Source organism: Callospermophilus lateralis, chromosome 14, assembly GCF_048772815.1.
Source record: "Callospermophilus lateralis isolate mCalLat2 chromosome 14, mCalLat2.hap1, whole genome shotgun sequence".
In the NCBI taxonomy this organism is placed as follows: Eukaryota; Metazoa; Chordata; class Mammalia; order Rodentia; family Sciuridae; genus Callospermophilus; species Callospermophilus lateralis.
This window is the reverse complement of record NC_135318.1, coordinates 103067457-103089500: the sequence shown is the minus strand read 5'-3', so window position 1 is coordinate 103089500 and position 22044 is coordinate 103067457. Positions and strand designations below refer to the sequence as shown.

The 22044-nt window shown below is 47.8% G+C and overlaps 1 protein-coding gene across 1 annotated transcript; it reads right to left on the bottom strand.

Annotated features, from left to right (window-relative positions):
* Positions 1 to 10444: 10444 nt before the first annotated feature.
* Pou3f3 (POU class 3 homeobox 3) lies at positions 10445 to 11944 on the bottom strand. The gene has a single exon (XM_076832806.1). It carries the CDS (start codon positions 11942 to 11944, stop codon positions 10445 to 10447), a length of 1500 nt encoding a protein of 499 aa, XP_076688921.1.
* Positions 11945 to 22044: the final 10100 nt, after the last annotated feature.

The window sequence follows — 22044 nt, the reverse complement described above, 5'->3', positions numbered from 1 at the left end:
CTAAACAACTGCCCCCCTTCTAGATCCCCTCCTGCAAAAAGGCTCGTCCCCTGCTTTCAATCTGTCCTTCATGCCTGGGGTAGATAAACACCGTCGGCACCGCCTGTGCCTTTGGGGCCAGCCTTTCCCGGAAGAACCGACTCTCTGAATGTGACCTCGGGCTGCGGCAGGCCCCACAACCCTGAGGCTGGTGAATGAGCAGCTCTTCCTGCCACTGCCCAGGTGACTGGGGTGGGCATCGCTGGGCGAACCTGGGAGGGAGTGAACTGCCCTCCCAGGGCAAGGATTTGACGATTCTGACAGAAAGAGCTGGTTGAGGATGACACAGCTTTATACTAGCCTGGCTTGTACTGGCCACAGAGCACCAGGTCCCAGTGCTCTCGAGTACAGTTGCTTCCACCCAGTCCCCATAGTAAGCATGTCTCTTTCTTACCCAAGGTAAACTCTAGGCAGGCAGGCTCTCTGGAGGATGCTCTGACCCACCAGAAAGTGGAAATATAACTGTTCCTATGCACACCAACTCACATGTGCATACCATATATGGCCTCAGGATCTTCTTCTTTGATTTGTCTTCATGTCTCCCTTCCAGACCTCTCTGCCTGCACATAGTCACTTGGAGACAATCAAGGGTGTGCATCTCTCCCAGCAGAGGTTTCTGTGTGTTATGTAACACGCTCACATGGGGATGCCTCAAGTTGCCATTTTGCCCCAAATCTTCTAGCACTTGGGTTTTCTAGCAGGGGGTGTCAGGGTGATGCAAGTGGAAGTGGAGGCTTCATTCCCTGGGGGGGTTTTATTCCCCTCCTTGAAGCCCCAGTTCAAGGCCTAGGAACAAAGGGGGAGAAGTAACTGATCTCTATCTTTGGGTCTCTCTCTCCCCTCAAGTCCAACCCCCTCACCTGCAGACCTTCCCTTTGATACATTGAGGAAAGCTGTGGGATCAGGTACCTAAGTAAATACTGCTGACCTAGGCCAGGCCCTCCTCACTGAACAGCAGAAAGCCCATTTTTAGGAGCTGAGTGCTCAGTCCTTGGCTTATCCCCTCTTCCACTCCCCGAGTCTGTGGGGGAACTCACGGCTGCCTAACACCTTCTCTTGTTACAAAAACACCCAGGACAGGCCTGAGGGTGTAGCTCAGTGGAAGGGTGCCTGCCTAGCATGTGCAAGGCCCTGGGTTGATCCCCAGCACCATAAATAAACATATAAAGAAATACAACTTTTTCAAAATCCAGGACAAATATTAAATGGTTTTGGAAGAACTAAAGACCTTTCTCTCAGGGTTGAAACATTTTCAAAGCCCTGCTTGGCAGAAACCTTCATGGTGTACAAAGTAGAAACAGCAGATTTGCTGGAGAAATCCTGAAATTTGAAAGATTTCTCCTCCAAAAATGTAAATTAAATATACTTTGTAGGTGCTATTTTGTTTGCTGATGGCTTTTTCACTATTGTAACCCAAAGATTCTCAAGACTAAGCTACTAAGACATTTATTTTCATTTTGTTAGTTTCTGGGTGATACTATACTTTCTGATTAGTCCTTTTGAATGTATCTTTAACTCTGCAGGAGAGTTTTCAACCTTGGAGATGTAAATGCAAAATAGACTCCCTCCCTCTGTGATCCTTACAGTAGCAGTTTGGAACCAACCTGCCTAGCCCTTACTGCACCTTGACATTGTCCTATCTGAACCTAGGCAGTGAGGGTGGTGGGTTGTGACACCTTTTATTTCAGTACTGACACACACACACAAAAGGCTTTGAAATGAATATCTATTCTATTTCAGTGTGCACTGACTGTTCCGGCCGACTAAATGGGCTTACCTTCTACTGAGAGGCAGTCCCGAGGGCAGAACTACAGTGTGATCTCTCAGGAAGCTCTTCATCAAAACACCTCTTGTCCTTTTTTAAAAAATAAAATTTATTTTAAAAAGTTTGTGCCCCTCTCTCAGTGTTTGACCCATTATTTGGTAGCCACAATATGAAACTTGAGCATCAGTGATCATTCTTTTTGTCCTTTTGTAACCATGTCTAGTAGTGGGAACTTACAAAGTTCCAGACAAATTCAGGTATGTTTCATACTTTTCATGTTTAAATAAAACTCACTGGGGCACCCAGAAATTTCACACTTGGTTATGGCTTCCTCTGGCCAGCTCTTCCCCAAACAAAACTCCTCTCTCAACTTACAGGAGGCGAAGACTCACTTAGAGAAAACTTCCTGAATTCAAACAGAAGACTCAGGTGCTATAAATAAAGGCTCCTAGCTCTACTGGTGACCAGGAAGCCCTCCCCAGCATGGTCCCTGGGCATAACTTTTCTCAGAAAGAAGTAGTCCAATGGGCATTGTCCACAGACATTTTAAAAACTATGACCACAGAGTAGGTTTTACAGATAACAATTTTCATAGATTCTCAGCCAGCTCCAGCTGTCCAAATTTTAGTTTTGTTCACATGTAAATCACACACATACCAACTAGGACCACATTACCAGCTCCTTTCTACTGGGCAACTCTGATGACAGCAACCACAAGCAACAAACTTCTTTTCTGAAGAGTCAAAAAGAAAACAAAACTATCAGCATATGTTTTGATTAGCTTACAGTGTGGAACATCACAGACAGGAACTGGCCAGGTAGTTTAGCTTCTTTTTCAAGAAACAAGTAGGATAACCACTCTCCTTCCCTTCCCCTAAACTCCAGCTATTTTGGAGCTTTCCAAAGGGAAGGAAGAAAGGAAAAATTCTATTAATGAATTACATACATGGAATGTGGCTTGTCTAGGGCAATTGTATTTGTAAATAAATGGTTTCCTGTTTACTGTGTATGTTTTACTGGCAAAGGAACTAGGAGCACAGCCTAATACAACAAATACTTCAACTTAAGGCTTGTTTCAGTTCCATTGTTATTATTTTTGTACTCAATAGAAAGAAGCTGGAGTTGACTGAGTCAGTTGTGAGGTTTCCTATTCCTAAGTGTCCAGGATGACCCGGAGACATGTCATTTCTAAAGTTCCCTGTTTACAAAGGTTGTTGGACTGGGGGTTGGCTCTCTGGGAATATTAGCAGAATCAATGTAGGGTTTCACTTTTGCCCCTGGATCTTTCTAAAGCTAACGAAGGCCTGTTTTTACAGCTTTAGAAGCGAAACCGGCCAGCGATCTCATTGGCCCGTGCATTGGGCACAGACCAGCGGATTGGCATCTCTGCCTGACCTTGCCACCGGAGCCCGCACATGGCGTCTCAGTATCGCCCTGCAGGTCTGGGGCCCACAGTCCCCGGGCAGGGAAGGGGGGCATGGGGAGTGTCCAAGCCCTGACCAGAGAACAAGTAGCCTACCTTGGTGTGGCACCGAGTTTCCCACCGGCGGGAAGCTGAGCCTGAACCAAGAGCCCAGGGCTATTCCTTGAATTCCATGGCGAGGGCAGCGCAGGGCCTGGCAGCCCTTAGCTTCCACAAAAGCCTTCAGATGCCTCCTGTCTTATCCCTGCGCTGCCGGCCCAGCTGCTTAGACTGCGGTACACTCTCACACAATGCGACCTTTCTGCACAAGAGGCCATTCTGTTTTGACCCCTTCGGCACCCCCACCCCCAACCCAACTCGGACTGGAGCAAAGACGTGCAGATTGGAACCTTTTTCTGAGTCAGCGCATCACCTTGCACACACGGCATCCTTGGACAAGAGGCGCAAAGTCAGTCCCTCACATAAATAAATCTCAGGCTCTGGTCTCTGGGCTGGGCCACTCTTTGAAGACCCAAAGGGTCACGAGTCGAGCTCGATCTTTACTTTGTCCACAGTTCGAGGGCTCCAGAGCAACCGGAAAAAAAAAAAATAAAATAAAAGATTTCTCAGACAGGCAGGGTCAGCCCGGCCCTGTGAACAGAGCCCCTCTGAACTGCACGGTCGGCAGAACGGGAGGCCGCAACTATTTTCCGCAGAGAAGCGACACCACTCCAGAACGGAAAATCTGCAGATATGGAGCGGAGGGCCACAGGGTTTTCTTACCTTTCTCCCCACAAGCCTCCCCAAAAGTTCTGGCCAAATCCTTGGAACTTGAGCCACTTGGGCCTTCAGCAACTGCCCCAAACTTTCAAGAAACTTTCTGAAGTTTCCTTTGCTATTTCTCCAGCCACTGGGCTTGTCCATTACTCTCCTAACTGCTTTTTAGACCCTAGGGCTCCCAAGGCCTTGACATTTCCATAACAACACAACACCAACAACAACAACAGTTATTGGGTGAAGAAGGAGAACAGGATCCGAGGGTGAGGGGGTTTGGGGGGAAAGAGCAGAAATGTTGATGAAAAGGATATTTCAACCTGTGCTTCAAAAAGGTTTCAGTTGACAATTATCAGTAATCCCGATAGACAACTCCATTAAAAAAAAAGAAGAAGAAAATTTACTACTGCTCTTGAAAGCTGTTATTTTTTACATCGCTTTTAGGAAGATAGATGAACAAAACATCGCGTTTCAAGCCATTTTGATCTGTAATTAAATGGCAGGATCGGTTTGTATTCTCCTACGGCTTTTACAGAAGTTGCAGTGATCCAAAGTCGGGTTGCTGTGTCAGAGTGGCATTTTTATTAATGAGAATACAAAAAGCTTGCATATTCTTAGCCCTGCTTGAATTTAGTTGCTAAGCAACCGGTGTATGGTAATTCATCCGCGAAATTTAAATCTTTGAGAAAGGATCGTGCGTTTTGCTGAATGGTCGCCACGAGGAAAACAACTTGTGGGACCCGCGGCAGCTGCCACCGTCGGGCCTCCCGGCCGTGCCGGGCAGAGCAGGGACCCGGTCGCCCCAAGGCGACCGCCACCGCCCCACTTCCTCGCCTGGCTCTGCCCTCCCTCCCGGAGAGAAGCCGGCTTTGGACGCCCAAATGCCCCAGCCCCTCCCGCCCGTCTCTAGTGATCTCGGGGGTTTCACCCCAGGCAGGTCCTACACCTGACCCAGTCGCCTGCATCCCTAGGGCTTCTCAGTCCAGTCTGCGAATTTCCGCATCCCTCTCCCCTCGCGTGCACCCACATGCACTCTCGCACACGCGCGCGCGCGCGCGCGCACACACACACACACACACACACATTGTGCTGTGGATAATGCCTGTTGCCCTCTTCCCAGACCCCTCTGAGGTCACTTCCAGAGCCGACTCTTCCTCGAGGAAGACCGGACTCATCAAGAACGCAGCCCACAGCCCACCAGAAGGCCAGGCGGCCGCCGCTGGCCGGCAGTGACATCATAGGCTCCTGCTCGCCAAGCTCGCGCCCACATTTTAGGACACAGGAACAAACACGGATGTGAAATCAAGAATGAAAGAGAGAGTAATCTAATTAATAGGCCATGAGCCAGGCTAACAAAATCAAAGAATCTGATTACACAAGTACCCCTCTTGCTATCTCCGCTGCCCCCACCCCCAGCTCTTCCTTGCTATTTCCTTTCCTAGACTAGAAAGTTCAGGAGGTAAAAGCAGAGCCCTCCGATTTCCTTATTGAAATCAAGATCAAGCCTACCATGGGGCTCCGGGAGCCAGGAGGTCATGTGGATGACCTTCAGGCCCTGAGACCAGCGGCCCTGAGGAACTGAGATGACCAAGTAACCTACAAAACTGGGAGGGCTGAAGAGGCAGCCCCCACACTTCTTAGGTGCCTCACTCCTAAGAACAATAGCAACACCTGTAGTGATTACTTAGGCTGTCAGCTGCAGGACAGGAGAAAGGGCTCTCCACCCACAGTCATTTTAAGAGTTTTTCTTTTCTTTTCTTTTGTTTCTTACCTGGCACTACTCTTTCTCCTACATTGCCTCGCCCCTGGGTCACCAATAACCTCAAACTTTCAAGTCTCTTTCAAGTCCTATTCCCAGCATAGAGTACTGAGAAAGTCTGGTATTAGGTGCTATCACTGAAACATAGAATATGCTCTAATTGGTAGGGTCAGCCACCTGCATTTCATTCAAAAAGAAAATTCTTTAGTTTCTTTCTCCCTTAAAAAAAGAAAAAGCAGATCCACTTTCTAAATAAGTAATTTCAAGTCTGCATTCAGTGCCAATACTTGTTGCATCCATTTTAGAGTTGATTAATTACCCTGGAACTTGGGCAAACTAAACTCCATGTGGAGAGAAGGTTTCTTCCTTCAATTTAGTCCTGAAAGCTACAAGTTATTGATGGATCTTACTCTATTTACATACAAATTGGTACAAATATGCCCATCTCTTAAAATGCATTTTGTATAGATATATAAAAGTGTCATTTTTGATTTAGCTTGAAGAGGTTGATCATTTATTACAAAAATAAACGAATAAATACAACAATATATTGTTGCTTCCAACAGGATAAATACTTTACAAATATATAATTTAAAAAACAAATTTAATTGTTAAAATTATTTAAAATATTACACTTATCGATAAAACTATCAATAGTATATACTGCATTTGATATTAGAACCAATTATTCTCTGAATGTTGAAAACCATTCATACAAAACAGATTATGAGCATAGTAATGAGCAAACACTGGAGACTACAGGGAAGCGGAGGGAATCTCTAAGATCGATAATGGACAGTTCTATTTTGGAACAAAGAAATACAGTCCTTGGCTAAGTACTAAGAAAAAAAGGTAGGGCAACAAGAGCAAAGTGACTATTTTAAAACACACCTTGAATGATTTATCACACAGATTGCCAGGAGAAGATGGTTGGGTGGAATGAGATGACCACAGCCTGGACAACTGATCAAGAGCCACAGGGTACTGTAAACTATAAATGGGCCTAGTTTGGGATTAGCCAGTCTGATGGGACAGAACTTTGTCACTTTCCTTTGGGTTGGAAGGGGAGGTGGGGGATGGACTGAAATGGAGGGAACAAACGGGCACTTTTACGAAGCACAAGACACTTGCGCTGCAAAGGAACACAATGACCAAATTCATTAAAAAGATCTGGTGATATATAACAATATTTTCATTATTTACATGTGTAACAATATAAGCCTTAGCACAAAACCTCAGTTACATCTCCCCTCTTTTGTGTTTCAACCATGAATTTCATTTTATAAATACATTCAAAGGTTGATTAAGAAAAAAAAAATGTAACAAGAGTCCAAGCATTAGCTCACTTTATAAAATGCAGAATAATGAAACCAAATGGACTTGCTTGCCCAGCTTCTCCAATTAAAAGTTACTCTGCTACCCCCAAATCAGGGCTTCTTCCAAAGTAATCAGCAAAGGTTGCTTTTTAATAGAAAACAGTGTGAAATCTAATGTTAGCTCTTTTGTTGTCAGCTAAATCAAGTAAGAAGATACCTCCTAAAATTTTAAATAGACCCACTCCCTGTCTAATCAAGCACCACTATCCCAGCAGAAAAAAAAAACAAAAACAAAAACAAAAAAACCCCCCCCAAAAAACAGGATTCCATCTGATGTGCCAGGAGTGCACACCACATGCAAACGACCTGCCCAATTCTCAGCTTTCCAGTGAGGCCTTCTTTGCTCACCCCTCCAGACCCTCAAAAAAATGATGAACTTCACCCCACCCCCACTCCAGGTTGCAGATTCCCTGGGCTGGGCCATTACAATAGCAAGAGAAATGAAACAGGGAGGCAAAGAAAAGTAAATTGTAGTTCCCTGTCTTCATTTTTTTTTTCTGTTCTCTGTTCAATAAATATGGCCTTTTTCAGATTTCACAAATCAAAATGATTGTGATTTTTAGTACGATTTGGTGTTTAAAATAATGCCACCCAATACATGGCCATCTGGCTGGGCTTGATTGATGAAAGTGACACAGGGCCTGTCTAAGAGAAATAACTGTTCCTTGTTTCTCTCACAGTTTTCCGGGATTTTTTAACCCCTACATCGATGATATCACAGGCAGAGGGAGTGAAGATGAGAGAAGTAGGCAAAGAGTGAGTGACAGTTAAGTGAGATGGAGGGAAACTGGTCTATAAAATCATTGCTTTCTCACCCTTGAGTGCTTAAACAAACAAACAAACTCCAATACATAGGGAGTGAACCCAGTAGAGTCTCTGCATCTTTAGTACCCACAACCTAAGGCATTACTTTCATTTTCCCACACTATAAATATTGATACACTAACTTGATGTGATCACTCTGCAGGGTTTACCTAAAAAGTGACCCCAAAGCTAAATCCCCAGCACCAGTGAAGAAGACAAGAAGTCACACTGGGGAAGGACTGAATCACAGAAGTCTGAGCTGCGAACACAAAGGTGATCTGCAGTATGGACCAAAAGCAGGGATTGGGAACTATATTCTTTCATTACATAAAAAAAAAAAAAAAAAAATCCAAAAGCAAAAAAACAACAACCCTCAAACAACAGGAAAACTCAATAATTTAAATTTAATTACATATAGTGATAGGAATTGATATCAAAATATTTTATAGATTTATAAGCTATTCTTTACAACTATTAGTCTTCAGAAAAAGAGAAGAGATTTAATATGTTGGGGGTAGAAAGAAAAAGGAAAGGCTGAACTCAGGAGGGCTGTATTAACCATTAATGACCAGTTGGCCTGTTTTTACTGGTGATATAGTCCAATCATTCAATAAAGAACACAGGTAACTTCAAGAAAAGGGCTCTAGCATTTACAGATAATCTCACCTAAAAAACATTAAAGACACCCAGTAAAATTAAGGGAGAGAAAAATATTGTGAAATTTGTAGATTAACAAGGTATGACCACTATGTTAAAATGCCAGCTGTTTCAGTAATGCCTTTACTCTTAATTTCCAAACTTGCCCTAAGTGGAACAGGCGCTATTTCCTTAACACTGTTACTTAAGGATTTGTATAAGTAAAAAAAAAAAAAAAAAAAAAAAAAAAATCTAGAGAACTCTGTTTCTGCCCACACAGTGTTTACGCATCAGACACAGACTATTTCATTCTAACAAATTTATTTTCTCGATCAGCTCTTACGGAATCACTACTCAAATTAAATTACAATCAAATGATCACATCAAAAGATACCCTTATTACCTAACAACTGTCCATATTTTCATTTCATTTTGATTTGTGCTCGTCTGAAAAAAACAGGTAATACAAGATCTGGGGAAAAATAAATTACCGTTTTGCAGCAGTTCATAAGTATTCTGAATAAAATATTAAAAGAAGTCATTTAATGAAAATATAAAGCAAATATTTTTAGATCAACAACGGATCTAACAATTCTATATTGCCGTCTTTTGAAAAGTCTGTTTATTAAAACCTACCAAAAACACTGCTTGGAAATGGCAGTATTATATAATCACATCCACAGCACCCATTCAATCAAAGTTGGCAACGGATTGAGGACAGAAGTCAAGAGAAGTGCAGCGGCTGGTGCTCAGTCTTTCTAAATCCCTTTATCTGAGTCAGTCCAGAAATAAAAAATAAAAAATATTAATAAAAAAAATATTAGCGGTGGAATCTTTAGGCATGATGGTCCACCCCAACGGCTGCCGGCAAAGCCGGGGTCGGTGGCTGGGCCTCACTGGGCAGCCTCGCAGGCTGGGCCTCCGCTCCCTGTCAGCCCAACCGCGCTGGACTCAGCCAGCCCCGGGCCTCTGGCCACTTGCGGCTGGACGTCCGGATCTCCCTCGCCCATCCTCGGCTCTTTCGCGTTGCTTTTATTTCCAAGGTTACTTTGAGGATACTTTCTTTTGGCTTTGCTATTCAGTCTGTTAATTTCAGAAGCTGTGAATCTGTCTTTGCCCCGAGACTGTTTTTTCCCCCTCCTTCCCATTTCATCGTCGAGTTGCCACTTCCCAGACGACTTTAAAATGGCCAAGAAAAACAGGGTCCTGGAGCACAGAGTCAGACCCCGAGGAGGAGATCTGGTGCTTGCTTTCAGGTTCCTCCGAGAAGGGAGAGTTTCCGCGCAGCTCTTAGGCAGCCCTTTGGGAGGAAGTGGAAGAAAGAGGGGGGCTCTTTCTCTCTCTTTTTTAAGAGAGGGGGCCGAGGCAGGTGCTGTCCACCGCTGCCGTGTAGGACGTCTCAGGGTGGGTACACCTTAAGAGTGCAGTTTTGGTGCTGTGGGCAAAGTCACCCTTCTTTAAAATAACAAAACAAAACACCAACACAGCACAGACGGGATCTCACGGTTGCCCCCTTTCCTCTTCAGGTTTTGTTTGCTATGTGTGGATATAAAACAGTCTGGGCATTTATTATGCTTTTTTTCATTTTTTTGGTCCCTCCTTCCTTGGACTTCAAAAAAATGTCTCCTTGGTCCGTTTCTCCCTCGTCTTTTCCTCCAAGGGCGGGCATGCCTGTCTGTCTTTGGGCGGAGGGGAGGGCGGCGGAGGCACCCAGGCTGGGGCCCGGTGCGGCCCAGGTGCAGGGTCAGCGCGGCAGCAGCGGTGGTGGTGGCGGCGGCGGCACGGCGACGACGACGGCGGCGGCGGCGGCGGGGGCGGTGGCGGTGCTGACTGCGGCTGCGGAGGCGGCGGCGGAGGCGGCGGCCCTCTTCGCACGGCGCCCTTGGCCTTCACGGCACGCTCGTCTGCAGCCCGTGGTGCGGTGGTGGGGTGTCGGCGCTCACGGTGCCTACCTGCGAGTAGACGTCGTCCGGCGTCTGTTGTTGGATCCCGGGCGGTGTCATGCGCTTCTCTTTCTGGCGCCGGTTGCAGAACCAGACCCGCACTACCTCTTTCTCAAGTTGCAGGCTGTCGGCCAGGTTGGTGATCTCCTGCGCCGAGGGCTTGGGGCACTTGAGGAAGTGGCTCTCCAGCGCGCCCTTGACGCTCACCTCGATAGAGGTCCGCTTCTTGCGCTTGCGGCCCTGGGCCGCGATCTTGTCGATGCTGGTGGGGCTGCCAGTGCTCGAGTCCGCCTCCTCCAGCCACTTGTTCAGCAGCGGTTTGAGCTTGCACATATTCTTGAAGCTTAGCTGCAGGGCCTCGAAACGGCAGATGGTGGTCTGCGAGAACACGTTGCCGTACAGCGTGCCCAACGCCAGCCCCACGTCCGCCTGCGTGAAGCCCAGCTTGATGCGCCGCTGCTTAAACTGCTTGGCGAATTGCTCCAGGTCGTCCGACGTTGGTGTGTCCTCGTCCGAGTGCGGGTCATGGCTGTTGAGTCCGGGCCCGGCGCCACCGCCGCCACCATGGTGCGGGGGTCCTTGCGCGTGGTGCGGGTGCGGCGGGTGCGGGTGTGCGTGATGGTGGTGGTGGTGATGGTGTTCGGCCAGCTCCGGTGTGTCCCCGCGCACCAGCCCTGGGTGCACTAGGCTTTGGGCGCCGCCACCTGCGCCGCCGCCGCCTCCTCCGGGCCCTGGGGGTGCGCTCAGCATGCCGTTCACGGTGAAGCCCCCGGGCTGCGAGTAGAGTAGACTCTGAGGTGGTGGTTGCTGTCCCCCGGCCATGGACGGGAGGTGGGCGGCGGCGGCGGCGGCTGCGGCGGCGGCGGCTGCAGCAGCGGCAGCCCCCCAACCCCCGGGGTGGCCCTGATGCGGGGGCGGCGGTGGGGGTCCTAAGTGCGGCGGCCCGCGGTGGTGCAGCGCTGTGCCGGCGTGCAGGTCATCGCGCCCGGCGCCACCCTTCACGTCGGGGCCCTGCGGTGGTGGCGGCGGCGGCTGCGGCGGCTGCTGGGGGCTGCCGGCCATACCCACCGCACTGCCCGACCACGGCGAGCTCGCCTCTACCGCGGCGGCGGCGGCAGCGGCGGCGGCGGCGGCGGCGTGGGGCAGGGCCGTGACCCACTGGTGCGCGTGGCTCAGCATATGGCCGCCGTTGCTGGCGGCCATGGCCCCCTGCATGAAGTCACTCTGGACCATCTTGACCGAGGACGGGTCCCCTCGGTAGGCGCCCGAGGTCACGGCGGCGCTCCCCGGCTGCATGCCGCCGCCGCCGCCCCCTGCACCTCCCCCGCCACCGCCGCCACCGCCACCTCCGCCGCCACCGGCCCCTGCCGCGTCCGAGTGCACAATGGAGCCGGCCGCGAGCAGGCTGTTCCCCGGCAGGTAGGGGTTAGAAGCCGCCGTGGCCATGCCGCTCCGCTCCCGCCACCCCACCGCCGCCACCACCGCCGCCGCCGCAGCAGCAGCCGCGGCCGCCGCCGCCGCCGCTGCCGCCGCGCCCCCCCGCCTCCCGCCTCCTCCCCCCGCTCCTCCTCCCCCGCCCCCGCCCCGGGCCCCCGCCGGCCCCGCCGCCTTCGCCGCCTCCTCCTCCGCCGCCGCCTCCGCCCCCGCCGCCGCCGCCGCCGCCGCGGTCCCGGGCTGCAGCTGCAAGGCCGCTGGGCAGGGCGCGGGGGTCGCCGGCCGGCCTTGGTCAGCAGCAACAGCAGCAGCAGGAGCAGCGCTCTGGGGAGGGGGACTCGCTTCTCGGGGCGCGCTCCGTGGCCAGCCCTTTCAGGGGGGGTCGTGGCCACCCCCCAACCCCGGCGCGCTCGGCTTGCTCCAGCGGGGCTCACCAGGCGGGGCGGGGACCTGCACTTGGGGCGCTCTCCCGGGGCGCGCGGGTACCCGCTCCTCCTCCTGTCCTCCGGCGAGCGCGGACTCTGCCCTGCCGCGGGGCTCAGTCCACCTGCTAAGTGAAGGTTCAGGGAGACAACAAAGAAAGAAGCTGTCCCTTTCTTCCTTGGCCAAATTATGGATAACCAGCCACCGGCCCGCTTCTTTCCTGGTCCGCTCTTCTCTCCATATAAAACTTTTCTCCTTGAAGGCGTGGTGATGTTGGCTGTTCTCCTGTGTGGAGAGGGGAGGCTGGCTCCTGTTCTCCCCCTCTGGTCCTGTCGTTTCAAGTTTTGTTCTGTCCTAGGAAAACTTCTTGCGATGGTGCATTTCTCTGAAGTTGAGCTCTAGGTTGCCTCTGAAACAAGAGTCCTTTTTCATTCTCCTCGCAACAGTCACAGTCTGATGCGACATTTTTCCTTTTGGGCAGAAATTAGGAAACAAATATAACAAGGAAAAAAATTGAACAGGAAAAAAAAATGATGTCGAATTGCTCTGTTACCTTGTTGCTGACGGTTGGGGTTGGTGTTTTATTATTTTCCCAGCAGTTGTTTGGGTGTGTGTGTGCATATAGGGGATCCTTGATACACAACCAACTCCAGTGGGCACGTTGCGCCGCTCCCAGAGTGCACCGACGGCGGGCGCTGGCGCTGGCCGTGCCGGAGGAGCGGAGTTGCAGCGGGAGCTTGCTCTGCGCCCTCGTTCGCGCTCTCTCCCTCTCTCACTTTCCCTCTCCCTCCCTCTCTCTCCTGCTCTCCCTCTCTCGGGCGCCCGCTCTCGCTCCGATCTGACAGTTCGCTCTCTGTCCCTCCCTCTCAGAGCAGGGACTGTAGAATGTTTACCCTCCGCCGCGAGCGCGCACCCACCACCACACTTTCCCAAATACAAGGAAGTCGAGCACCAGGGCCCCCGCTGATTGGCTACCCGCTGGGTGATTGGCAGGCCCGGAATGACTGGCTCAGGACGCGCGGCCCCCCTTCCGGCCGTTCCGATTGGTTGCTTTTTAATTTAGGCAGAGCGTCGTAGAAGCTGGAAATCTGTCGTCCCCCCCCCCCCCAGTCTCCCTCCCTCTCGCCACTTTCCCCTCCCTCCCCCTCCCCCTCCGTCCCCTCCGCCCCCTCCGCCACATCTTAACTCTTAGTGTCCGGCCCAAACGTTGGCGTTCCCTCGGAGGCTCTAGGCGTTCACGATAGGTCTGGCAGGGGGGAGAAAAAGGAGAGAAAGGGAGGGATGAGGCGGAGGGGGGCAAATCAAAAAGCAATCGAAGAGGAGAAAAAAATCACGAAAAACAGTAGTCTACGCATCCCACCTAGTATTGCGTTGTGTTGCAACCCCCCCGGCCTTCCAGCCCCCACGTCAGAGATTTGTAAAGCGCGCGGCACGGATGTACCATTCAAGATAATACCTATAGACAGAGGTGTCCCCAGTGGTTTCAAAGTTTCCTCTTCCCTTCACCAGCCGGCCCCCATCCTCGTCTCGGCGGGGGTGGGAAGGGGGGGCTCGCCTCACCAAGAGCTCGGGTCCTGGCCACGCTCCTTGGAAATCCGCCACCGCAACTTTCTGCAGCCGCCGCGCGCCGGCGGCGGCCTTCTTTGTTTAAGTTCTCGGATGCCATCATCTGGGAAAACCTGCAGCCCAGGACCAGCGCGGTGCCCGCGCGTGCGAGACGGACCGCTCGCTGCCGCTGCTAGCGCTCTTCCCCACCCCCTCTCCCTCTCTCCTTCTCGCTCCCTCCCTCCCTCCCACCCACCCTCCTCTGGGATTCATGCAAGTAACGTGCGTGCCCTTGTGAGTTTGGAGGGTGCCGGTCAGCGGAGCCACGCGATGTATTTGAAAAGCAATCATTCCGACCTTCCCCCATAGATTCATCGTAAGTGTATTCGACCCCAATGCCTTTAGAATTCCTGTGGCAGCAGGAGTCGGCCCAAAGATCTGGGATCCACTGGCCGCGCCCTCCAGCGCTCCACCGCGTACTGTGTGTGTGTGTGTGTGTGTGTGTGTGTGTGCGCGCGCGCGTGTGATTTCAGTGTGGTTGTTATTAGTGGTGGGGTTTTGCTCCCTGGCTATTCTTAGGCATGATGGTGCTTTTTTCTTTCTTTTGCGTCTCGGATGGTTTTGCGTGGTAGATGGGACCGGCGGCTACAGATGCTTTCTCAGTCCCAGCCCGGCAGAAAGAGTTAAGGGAGATGGGAGGGGGAGTACTCGGGGTAGGCGGGAGAAGCGGGGGTGGGGTGGGGTGGAGTGGGGGGACGCGGCCAAGCGGAAACGCTGCACAGAGGAACCTCAGCGAACCAAGAAAAAAGAGAAAGTGGCAACGAAAACAAGGGCAAATTGAACCCTCCTCGGGGATTTCCAATGAACTAACCCAATTCGGACATTCAATAAATACATGGTTCCTAATGAGTGTGCGTGTGCGTGCACCCAGCACCCCCAGCAGTGGGTGCGCCAGCCCTGCAGCCTGCAGTCCCGAGACCCGGCGGCGGCCCAGGACGTAGCTTTGGAGCAGTCGGTGTGCTCCGATTATAATATGAACGGGTCTGCCCTTCTCTCCCGATGCACAATTCCTCTGCCGAGTGCAGTTAGGTAAACTCAGTTAAAGCCGGAGCTCTCCAGTCCAGCAGCAGCAACGTAGCCTCTGCGTGATCTCAAGATTAACAGTAGGCGCATAGAATTTGTGTAGGATCTCGTCCAGCTCCTGCTTGCCGGGTGAAAAGATACCATCGTAGGTAGGTTGTAGCAAAGCCATTATTGTCAAGGTATAGATCTAAAAGGCAGTGGTAACCAAGCCCCCAACAGAACGGATTTTTTTTTCCCTCTGCGTCCCCCAAAGGTTCCTTTTTATATTTATGTATGCGTATATGTATGTATAAAAGATGGAACACAGATTTCATTGAATAAATCTGAGATCTCCAGGTGCAGACTTTTGAATAGTCAGTGCCAGCACCCCGTGTTTTCCTTTCCTGCGGATTTTGCTTGGATCCGGCTCAAAAACCGAGAGAGTCTCGTGGTTTTGTTTACACTGAATGGGGAGGATAGGAACAGAGCCATGGGGCCGCCTTTCATTAATATACAGTGAGGATTTTGTCTAAATTACTGCTATGAATTTCACAGTACACGCTTTCAAAAGCAGTCTCAGGTGGCCTGATGAAACGTGATAGCGCCTCTGCAAACAGATCCACTTTCTTTCTTTCTTTGCAAGGAGGGTGTGTATGCTTATGGGAAGCCCCCCAAAACGCAGTGCTCCTCGATAACAGAAATGCACTTCTGTTCCGAGGTCTGTCCCCTTCTTACTCCCCCCTTTCCACGTACTTAGTTCTCGAATCCTTCCCCAGCCTCCCACCCCCGCCCCACCCCACCCCATCCACCCCCTCCCTTTGCGTAGTGTGATTGTTTTGTCTGGAAAAAAAAAATCCAAAGTATATAACAAGGGGAGAACAGTTAGTGCTGATTTTCATTTGCATACATTTTCATATATTTTGGTGAAAATAATAGACTAGTGAGAGCTGGGCTTAGAGGAGTCAGTGTAAAGGGAAGGCTAAGGATGCATCGGTTCTGGAGAGTTGAGAATATGCCTTCCCCTCCACCCCCCAAGGCACCTTATTTGAAAACAAAAACAAAAACAAAAAAAACTTCTTTTATTTTAAAAAAAATCTAACCTTGGAAGTTTGCTCGGTAAGTGTTTTTCATTTTCTTTCCTTGCTTTCCTTTTTCTCTCCTTCCTTTCTGGTCTATTTATTTATATTCTTGTAGGTTTGGGAGCTTATTTTCATTGCTTGGGAGGAGAGGGTTCACAGAGCAACTGTCTAAGGAGGGAAGGGAAAGTACCCTTGAGGGGGGAGTAAAAAAAATCCAACCCTGCTAAAATATTGCGTAGAATTATGGACTCGTTCCAAAGAGCCACACACAGCAAGGCACTTTACTTTTTTGGGTGGGTGAGGAAGAGAGTGCTATTAATTTTAATTGTGAACATGAGGGGGAAAAAGCCTTGGAAAAGAAGTGATTATCAAGCATGCAGAATATGAATATTTCTTGTTTAGACTTTTTTTTTCTTCTTCTTTTTCTTCAGAGAATCAGGACTAGAGGGGAAGAAACCCCCTTCTGTAGCTGGTAGTGATGTTCAGGACTGTGTGTGCCTGCCTGGGTTTGGGTGGGTGGGGGACTCATGCTGAGAGCAGGCAATGGAGTGAGGAGGGGGGCTTGGCAAAGGGAGGGCAGAGAGCTAGAGAAAGAGGAAGCAGATTGGGGAGAAGAGGCAGGAAGTCAATGCACCCCTGGTTAATGCTGTGTCTGGGGAGCAGGCGGTGAGTTTCAGCCTCCTGGCTTGGTAGTGAAAGCCCATCAGAAAGAGGGTGATCAATCAAAACTAACCAGGACATCCCTGCGCTTTATTCCCAAAGGACATTAGAGCGTCAACATTGAAAACTAGATTTTACTGTTTTTTTTTTTTTAAATTTCTTTATTTTTGACTGCCGAACTTGCCCCCTCCTTGTCACTATCTCTGGATTTTGTAAAAATTGAGGGTGTGGTTACTTACCCGTAACAGTAATTAGATAAATATGGCCGAAGGAAATAGCTAGGCCAAGTCCAGGCTGGTCTTACCTTAGCAAAATAGGCCAGAGAGGATTTAAAAAGATGCTTGGTTTTGTTCTTTTAAAGGCAGCTGAGACTGGGGTGATGAGGGGAAATCCAATGGCTGGAATTTTATTGCACTTTTGTACACAGAACACCTTACAATTTAGGATTGGTGATTTATTTGGAAACAGTTGATGCCAAATCAATGAAATGGTTTGTAAGGAGGGAGGAAGAGGTTTCAGTTGGGGAGGGGGCTAAGAATCGCCAGTTTTCTACTCCTTGTTTATGCGCCTGGCAGCGTCGCATTTGACTGGGGTTAACTCTGTGTGCTCCATTGGACCAGATGCCATATAGAGCTGCTCCCTGAAGATCATTTGTTTCCTTGATGGGGAACATTTCTGAGCAGAGCATATTGGTTGCCATAGAGAAAGAAATAAAAGGAAGAACACTAGTCACATTAAGCTATATGTTTGTGCACTGGGCTTTAGATAAAAGGACCTTGGTTCAGCCAAAGAGAAGAAGCCAAACTAGAGATTTCTAGTGCCACTAAAACTAGCCTTATTTTGTTTTGGACTTTTACAGTTGAAACATATAAGCTAATTTTATTGGTTGTTGTTAATTTTATATGACACGGTTTACTGAACAAAATAAACTTTGCTCCGGAGTAGCACTATTGACTAGTCAGCAGGGGGCGCACTGAGTCGTTGTAGCGGGTGCTGAGTAAAATGTAGCCGGTTCAAAAGCAAATCTGCTCTTCGAAACTTGCCAAAGGAACAAACACCCCTACCTTTCTATGCATATTCACAACGAGGAGTGAATTTGTTGCATAACGCAGGGTTTTAAAATACTAGGACAATGATTTTCCCATCCCCCACCCGCTCGTGTCTGTGAAACTGCCCAGCAAGATACACAGTGCAGAGATGATTTCTCCCTTTCTCTCAGGAAAAGTATCCATCGGTCTGTCTATAGAAATGTGCTATGAAAGCAAGAACACTTTTTTTTTTTTTTTTAACAAGTGTAATTTTGATTACTAATAGGCTGCTTAAGAAGCTATTTTTTTTTTTTCCTGTTGTAATTTTTGGAAAAAGGTCAAGCAAACAAAATGCATTCTAAGGTATTATCTGTTAAATAATGGACATTCTGTAACGGCATACAAACGTTGAGTTCTAAATAAAACCTAGGATTCTGAAGATGTGGTTAAAGCCCCTAGAATCTCTTTCACTCCATTTGATACTGAGTAGCTACTTTCATTCTCCATACAGCCTGTGGCTTTAAAAAGATTTTGGATTTGCCCTTGAAAGGCTATTAGAGAAAAGAAAATACAAACTAACCATGGGTTAGATCGAGATCACTGTGGGCTTGAAACTTTTAAGGACAATATTACTTAACCCAGTTGAAGAAAAGTTTTAATAGAGCACAAAGTTTCCGCCTCAAAAGATTTTTTAGATACTGCCAATGAAGACCGAAGTTAACTGTGGTAAAGGATGAAAGAGATATGTGGGAAACTTCCTAAAATAGTGAAGGGCAGATCCTGACTGGTTCGGAGGAATTAGTCAGTTTGTCACTAGCAATTTTCCCAAGGAGATTTAGGGAGCATGACTAAGAAAGGGAAGCAATGAGTTCCTGGAAGTGTGAAGCCCAAGCTGGCTTCCCCTGCTCGGTAGCCCCAATGCACCTGTGAGTGTGTCACACAGCCTGTTAAAAGGGGGGCACACTAAGTGATTGCTCTATGTCCCTCTGCAAGAGGGGCAAGCCACTTCATTATTTCTAACTCAGCTCCAAGTCATTCAGGTTCCAGACACCAGAAGAATTTTTTTAAAAAAGTAATTTTTGTAAGTTAGTGTTGGGATTGAAGAGGCATTTCATCTAGGAGTGTTGAAAGATTATGGGAATAATATAAACAAAGGAGACACCTTCAAATATATTTTAATTCTGTGATTTTCACCCTTGAACTCTCACTTTTGGAATCAGGAAATGTGTGTCAGGTTTGCACTAATAAAACAAAGTGGAGAATTGAGGAAACTGTAATTTGAGCCCAAACATTGCTTTTTCCTCACTCTCTGGACATTTCAGACAAAAGACTTTTGGGGGGAGACCCTCATGAACTGGACAGATGTCTCAAAGCTCTAGCTTATTTTGCATGCCCAGGGCTGTTCAGTGCATTTTTAAAAATATTAGTGAAAAAGGAAACTTTTTATTTAGACATTTTGCAAAACACTGGTGAAGCAATCATTATACACATTTAGAGCATATTTATGTGTTTGTCACTTTTCATGAGATCTGTGATTGTCTAGGCTACTGCTTAATTTCCTTTTTTTCCCAAATGCACTTAAAAAGAACCAGGGAAAGAAAAGAAAAGTGCTTACCTCTCATGATATCTATAGTCTTACGCAACTTGCAGTAAAAGAAACAGAAAATAAGAATTCTGAGTAAAAGTAATAAAAGCAACAAGTTTATTTAAGAAGAACTCACACATTATAGGAACCGCTTTAGCATTCTGTAATGATTTGGGGGTGGAAACGTTCAAGCTGGGTATGAATTAGGATCCAAAGTGCTGGGCAAAGCTACAGACTTTTAATTGTTGGGGATGGTGAAATTGCTTTTGCCAAATGAGAGCACGAAGAACATTACCTGGGTCAAATGTACCAAACACAAAGTGGGTATTTACTCATCTGCTTCCATTTGAGAATGATAAGGTGCTCTGATACCGCTGCAGTTTGGAAGCACATTTTCATTAGCATTTACAAATTAAAATGTTAAGCATGCTCACAATCCACGTTGTGTGTTTTATACAAAAGGGAAGGTTCTGTAATGGCAGCTTTTGGGTAGAAGAGAGAATTTGTTACGTTGGCAGTGGATGAGTAGTTGTTTGGTCTTGCTAAGTTTTTTGAGGTGTACTCCTTGTTCCCCATGCCTCTCTCTTTGTATCATTTTGATAACTGATTTATGTGTTCAGTAGGAAAGAAGCAAGCACTCAGTTTTTTTTAAAGATGGATTAGAAGTAGTTAGAAATTCAAAGATATTATGAGTACCCACCCTAAAGTAAGATGCTTTCTTTCTGATACTTGAAGGATGGCTTTAAACTACAGTGCATTTCAGATTGTGGAAAAATAAATTAAGAAGGCACAGTAAGTTGGTAATTGAGTATATGCTTTTGAAACAAGCCATTCCCAACAGTTTGCCCACACTAGCTGCATGTGTGCACCTGACAAGTATGATAATGAAAACTACCAATCGCTGGGGAAGCAGGAGCTGATGGACTAACCTTGCCTAAACCTCACCATCTTCCCTGCTCTCTACCCAACATAATGGTCTTCTTCAAATTTAAATTCATAGAGCAAGGCAATGTAGAGCCTAGCTGATTGACCAGAGATGATGTTCATAATGATGGTGATGATGGTGATGATGATGAATTCGTAAAAAATGTGTTTATGTCCTAGCTAGAAAAATATTCACAAGGTCAACTTACTGTGTGTGTGTGTGTGTGTGTGTGTTAAAAAACAAAACCCAGAAATATTAGCTTTATCAGAGGAGTGAATGAAGTTTTTGAGCTTGTGGTGGTCCTAACAGAATTAAACTGCTCTTTCCTTTGGGGACACTCCCTACACCAAACATTCCCTAAACACTTTACAGTGCCAGTGTTTCCTCTCTGGGTTGGAACCAGGCAGTCTTGAGGTAGGTAAGAAAGTCATTGTGGCATACTGGAAAACAATTCTTGCACTCTGGTGCGTGCATCTCTCTCTCTCTTAGATTTTTTTTTTTTTTTTTTTTTTTTTTTTTTTTTTTTGACATTTGAACTTAGCTATTGTCTGAGGAGCTGGGTGCAGATTGCAGCATATCAGGCTGAATGTTGCTCTTTTTGGTATTTCTGCCTAACAGCGCTTCTGTGGGGCACTGCCCCACACACCTCTGCTCCTTTCCTGGGCCCTACCCCTTCTAGGGTACCCCACCGAAACTGGCCACCCTCAGAGATGTTTTCAAGAAAGTGTGGCTATTGTTGTTCACTTTAAACAGCAAGTGCATTTATTGATATTTGATGCTTCAAGTACTCCATGTTTTGCAGCAATATCATTTCAGTACTAAAATATCTGGTAGATTTGTGACCTTACTCAGGATAGCTTCTTGCAGCTCAAATTGGTTAGCCCCTACTTAAAAGTTATGTGTTCAGTATTACTTTAAATGCTCACCCCTGTCCCTAATTTTTCTGTAGGAAACTTGGATAATAAAGTTCGAGGGGGCAACCCCCAAACTTAAGGTGGCACTGGACAGACTTCAAATGTCAATTTAGTATTAAATTGGGTGCAAAAAGCTTTCAGAAGTCAAGGTATATATTCTCCAAGTGGCTTGGGCTGTTATCCCTGTATTGGTAATTCACGTCCCAAAAACAACCAAGTAAAACTTCACATGGAATAATACCACTGTTCAAGTATCCTAAATTTGAAAACACTATGATTTTATTGGAGGGAATTGGCTAGAGATTCCCTTCCAGGGTTAGAATATAAGATCAGAACTTTTCCCAAAAGGGTTTGCCTTGGAAACTTCAGCGTTTGCGGATGCCTTTCCACAATGGTGGGGTCCTCCTTTGGCCCTGACTCTCGCCATTTGTGGTCTGTGGTCACCAGAGGGAACTTCTTCCGATCAGTGGCGATACTGGAGCCTCGGGCTAAGCTCAGCTGCCTTAGATTGCAGTCAAAAGAACAGCATTTTATTTCATTTAGAGCACAATTTGGATGATAAAACCCCAAAGATCCCATACCCCCCCACCTTTTCTCCCTGAGCACTGTCCAGTAAGGATTTTCAGAATATGATCTGAACATGTGGAGCGGCCTGCAGAAGTCGAATTAGCAATACTTTCCTGTATAAAAGAAAATGAAAAAGAGATTTAAAGGGGCAAAGTGAGAAGAGGGGTAAGGTGAAAGGAGCGAGGTGGAGGAAAGAGCAGGAGGAGATGGAAGAGACTGGGACAGAAAGGGACGAGAGAGGGACGGCGGCGGGAGAGATCAGATAAACGCTGAGTCACCCTAACAGGTCATTGGGTACACAGAAGCGAAATCTGCAGTCTAGGA

Coding starts and splice junctions, on each gene's coding strand:
- Pou3f3 (XM_076832806.1), bottom strand. CDS start 11,944: ATGGCCACGGCGGCTTCTAACCCCTACCTGCCGGGGAACAGCCTGCTC.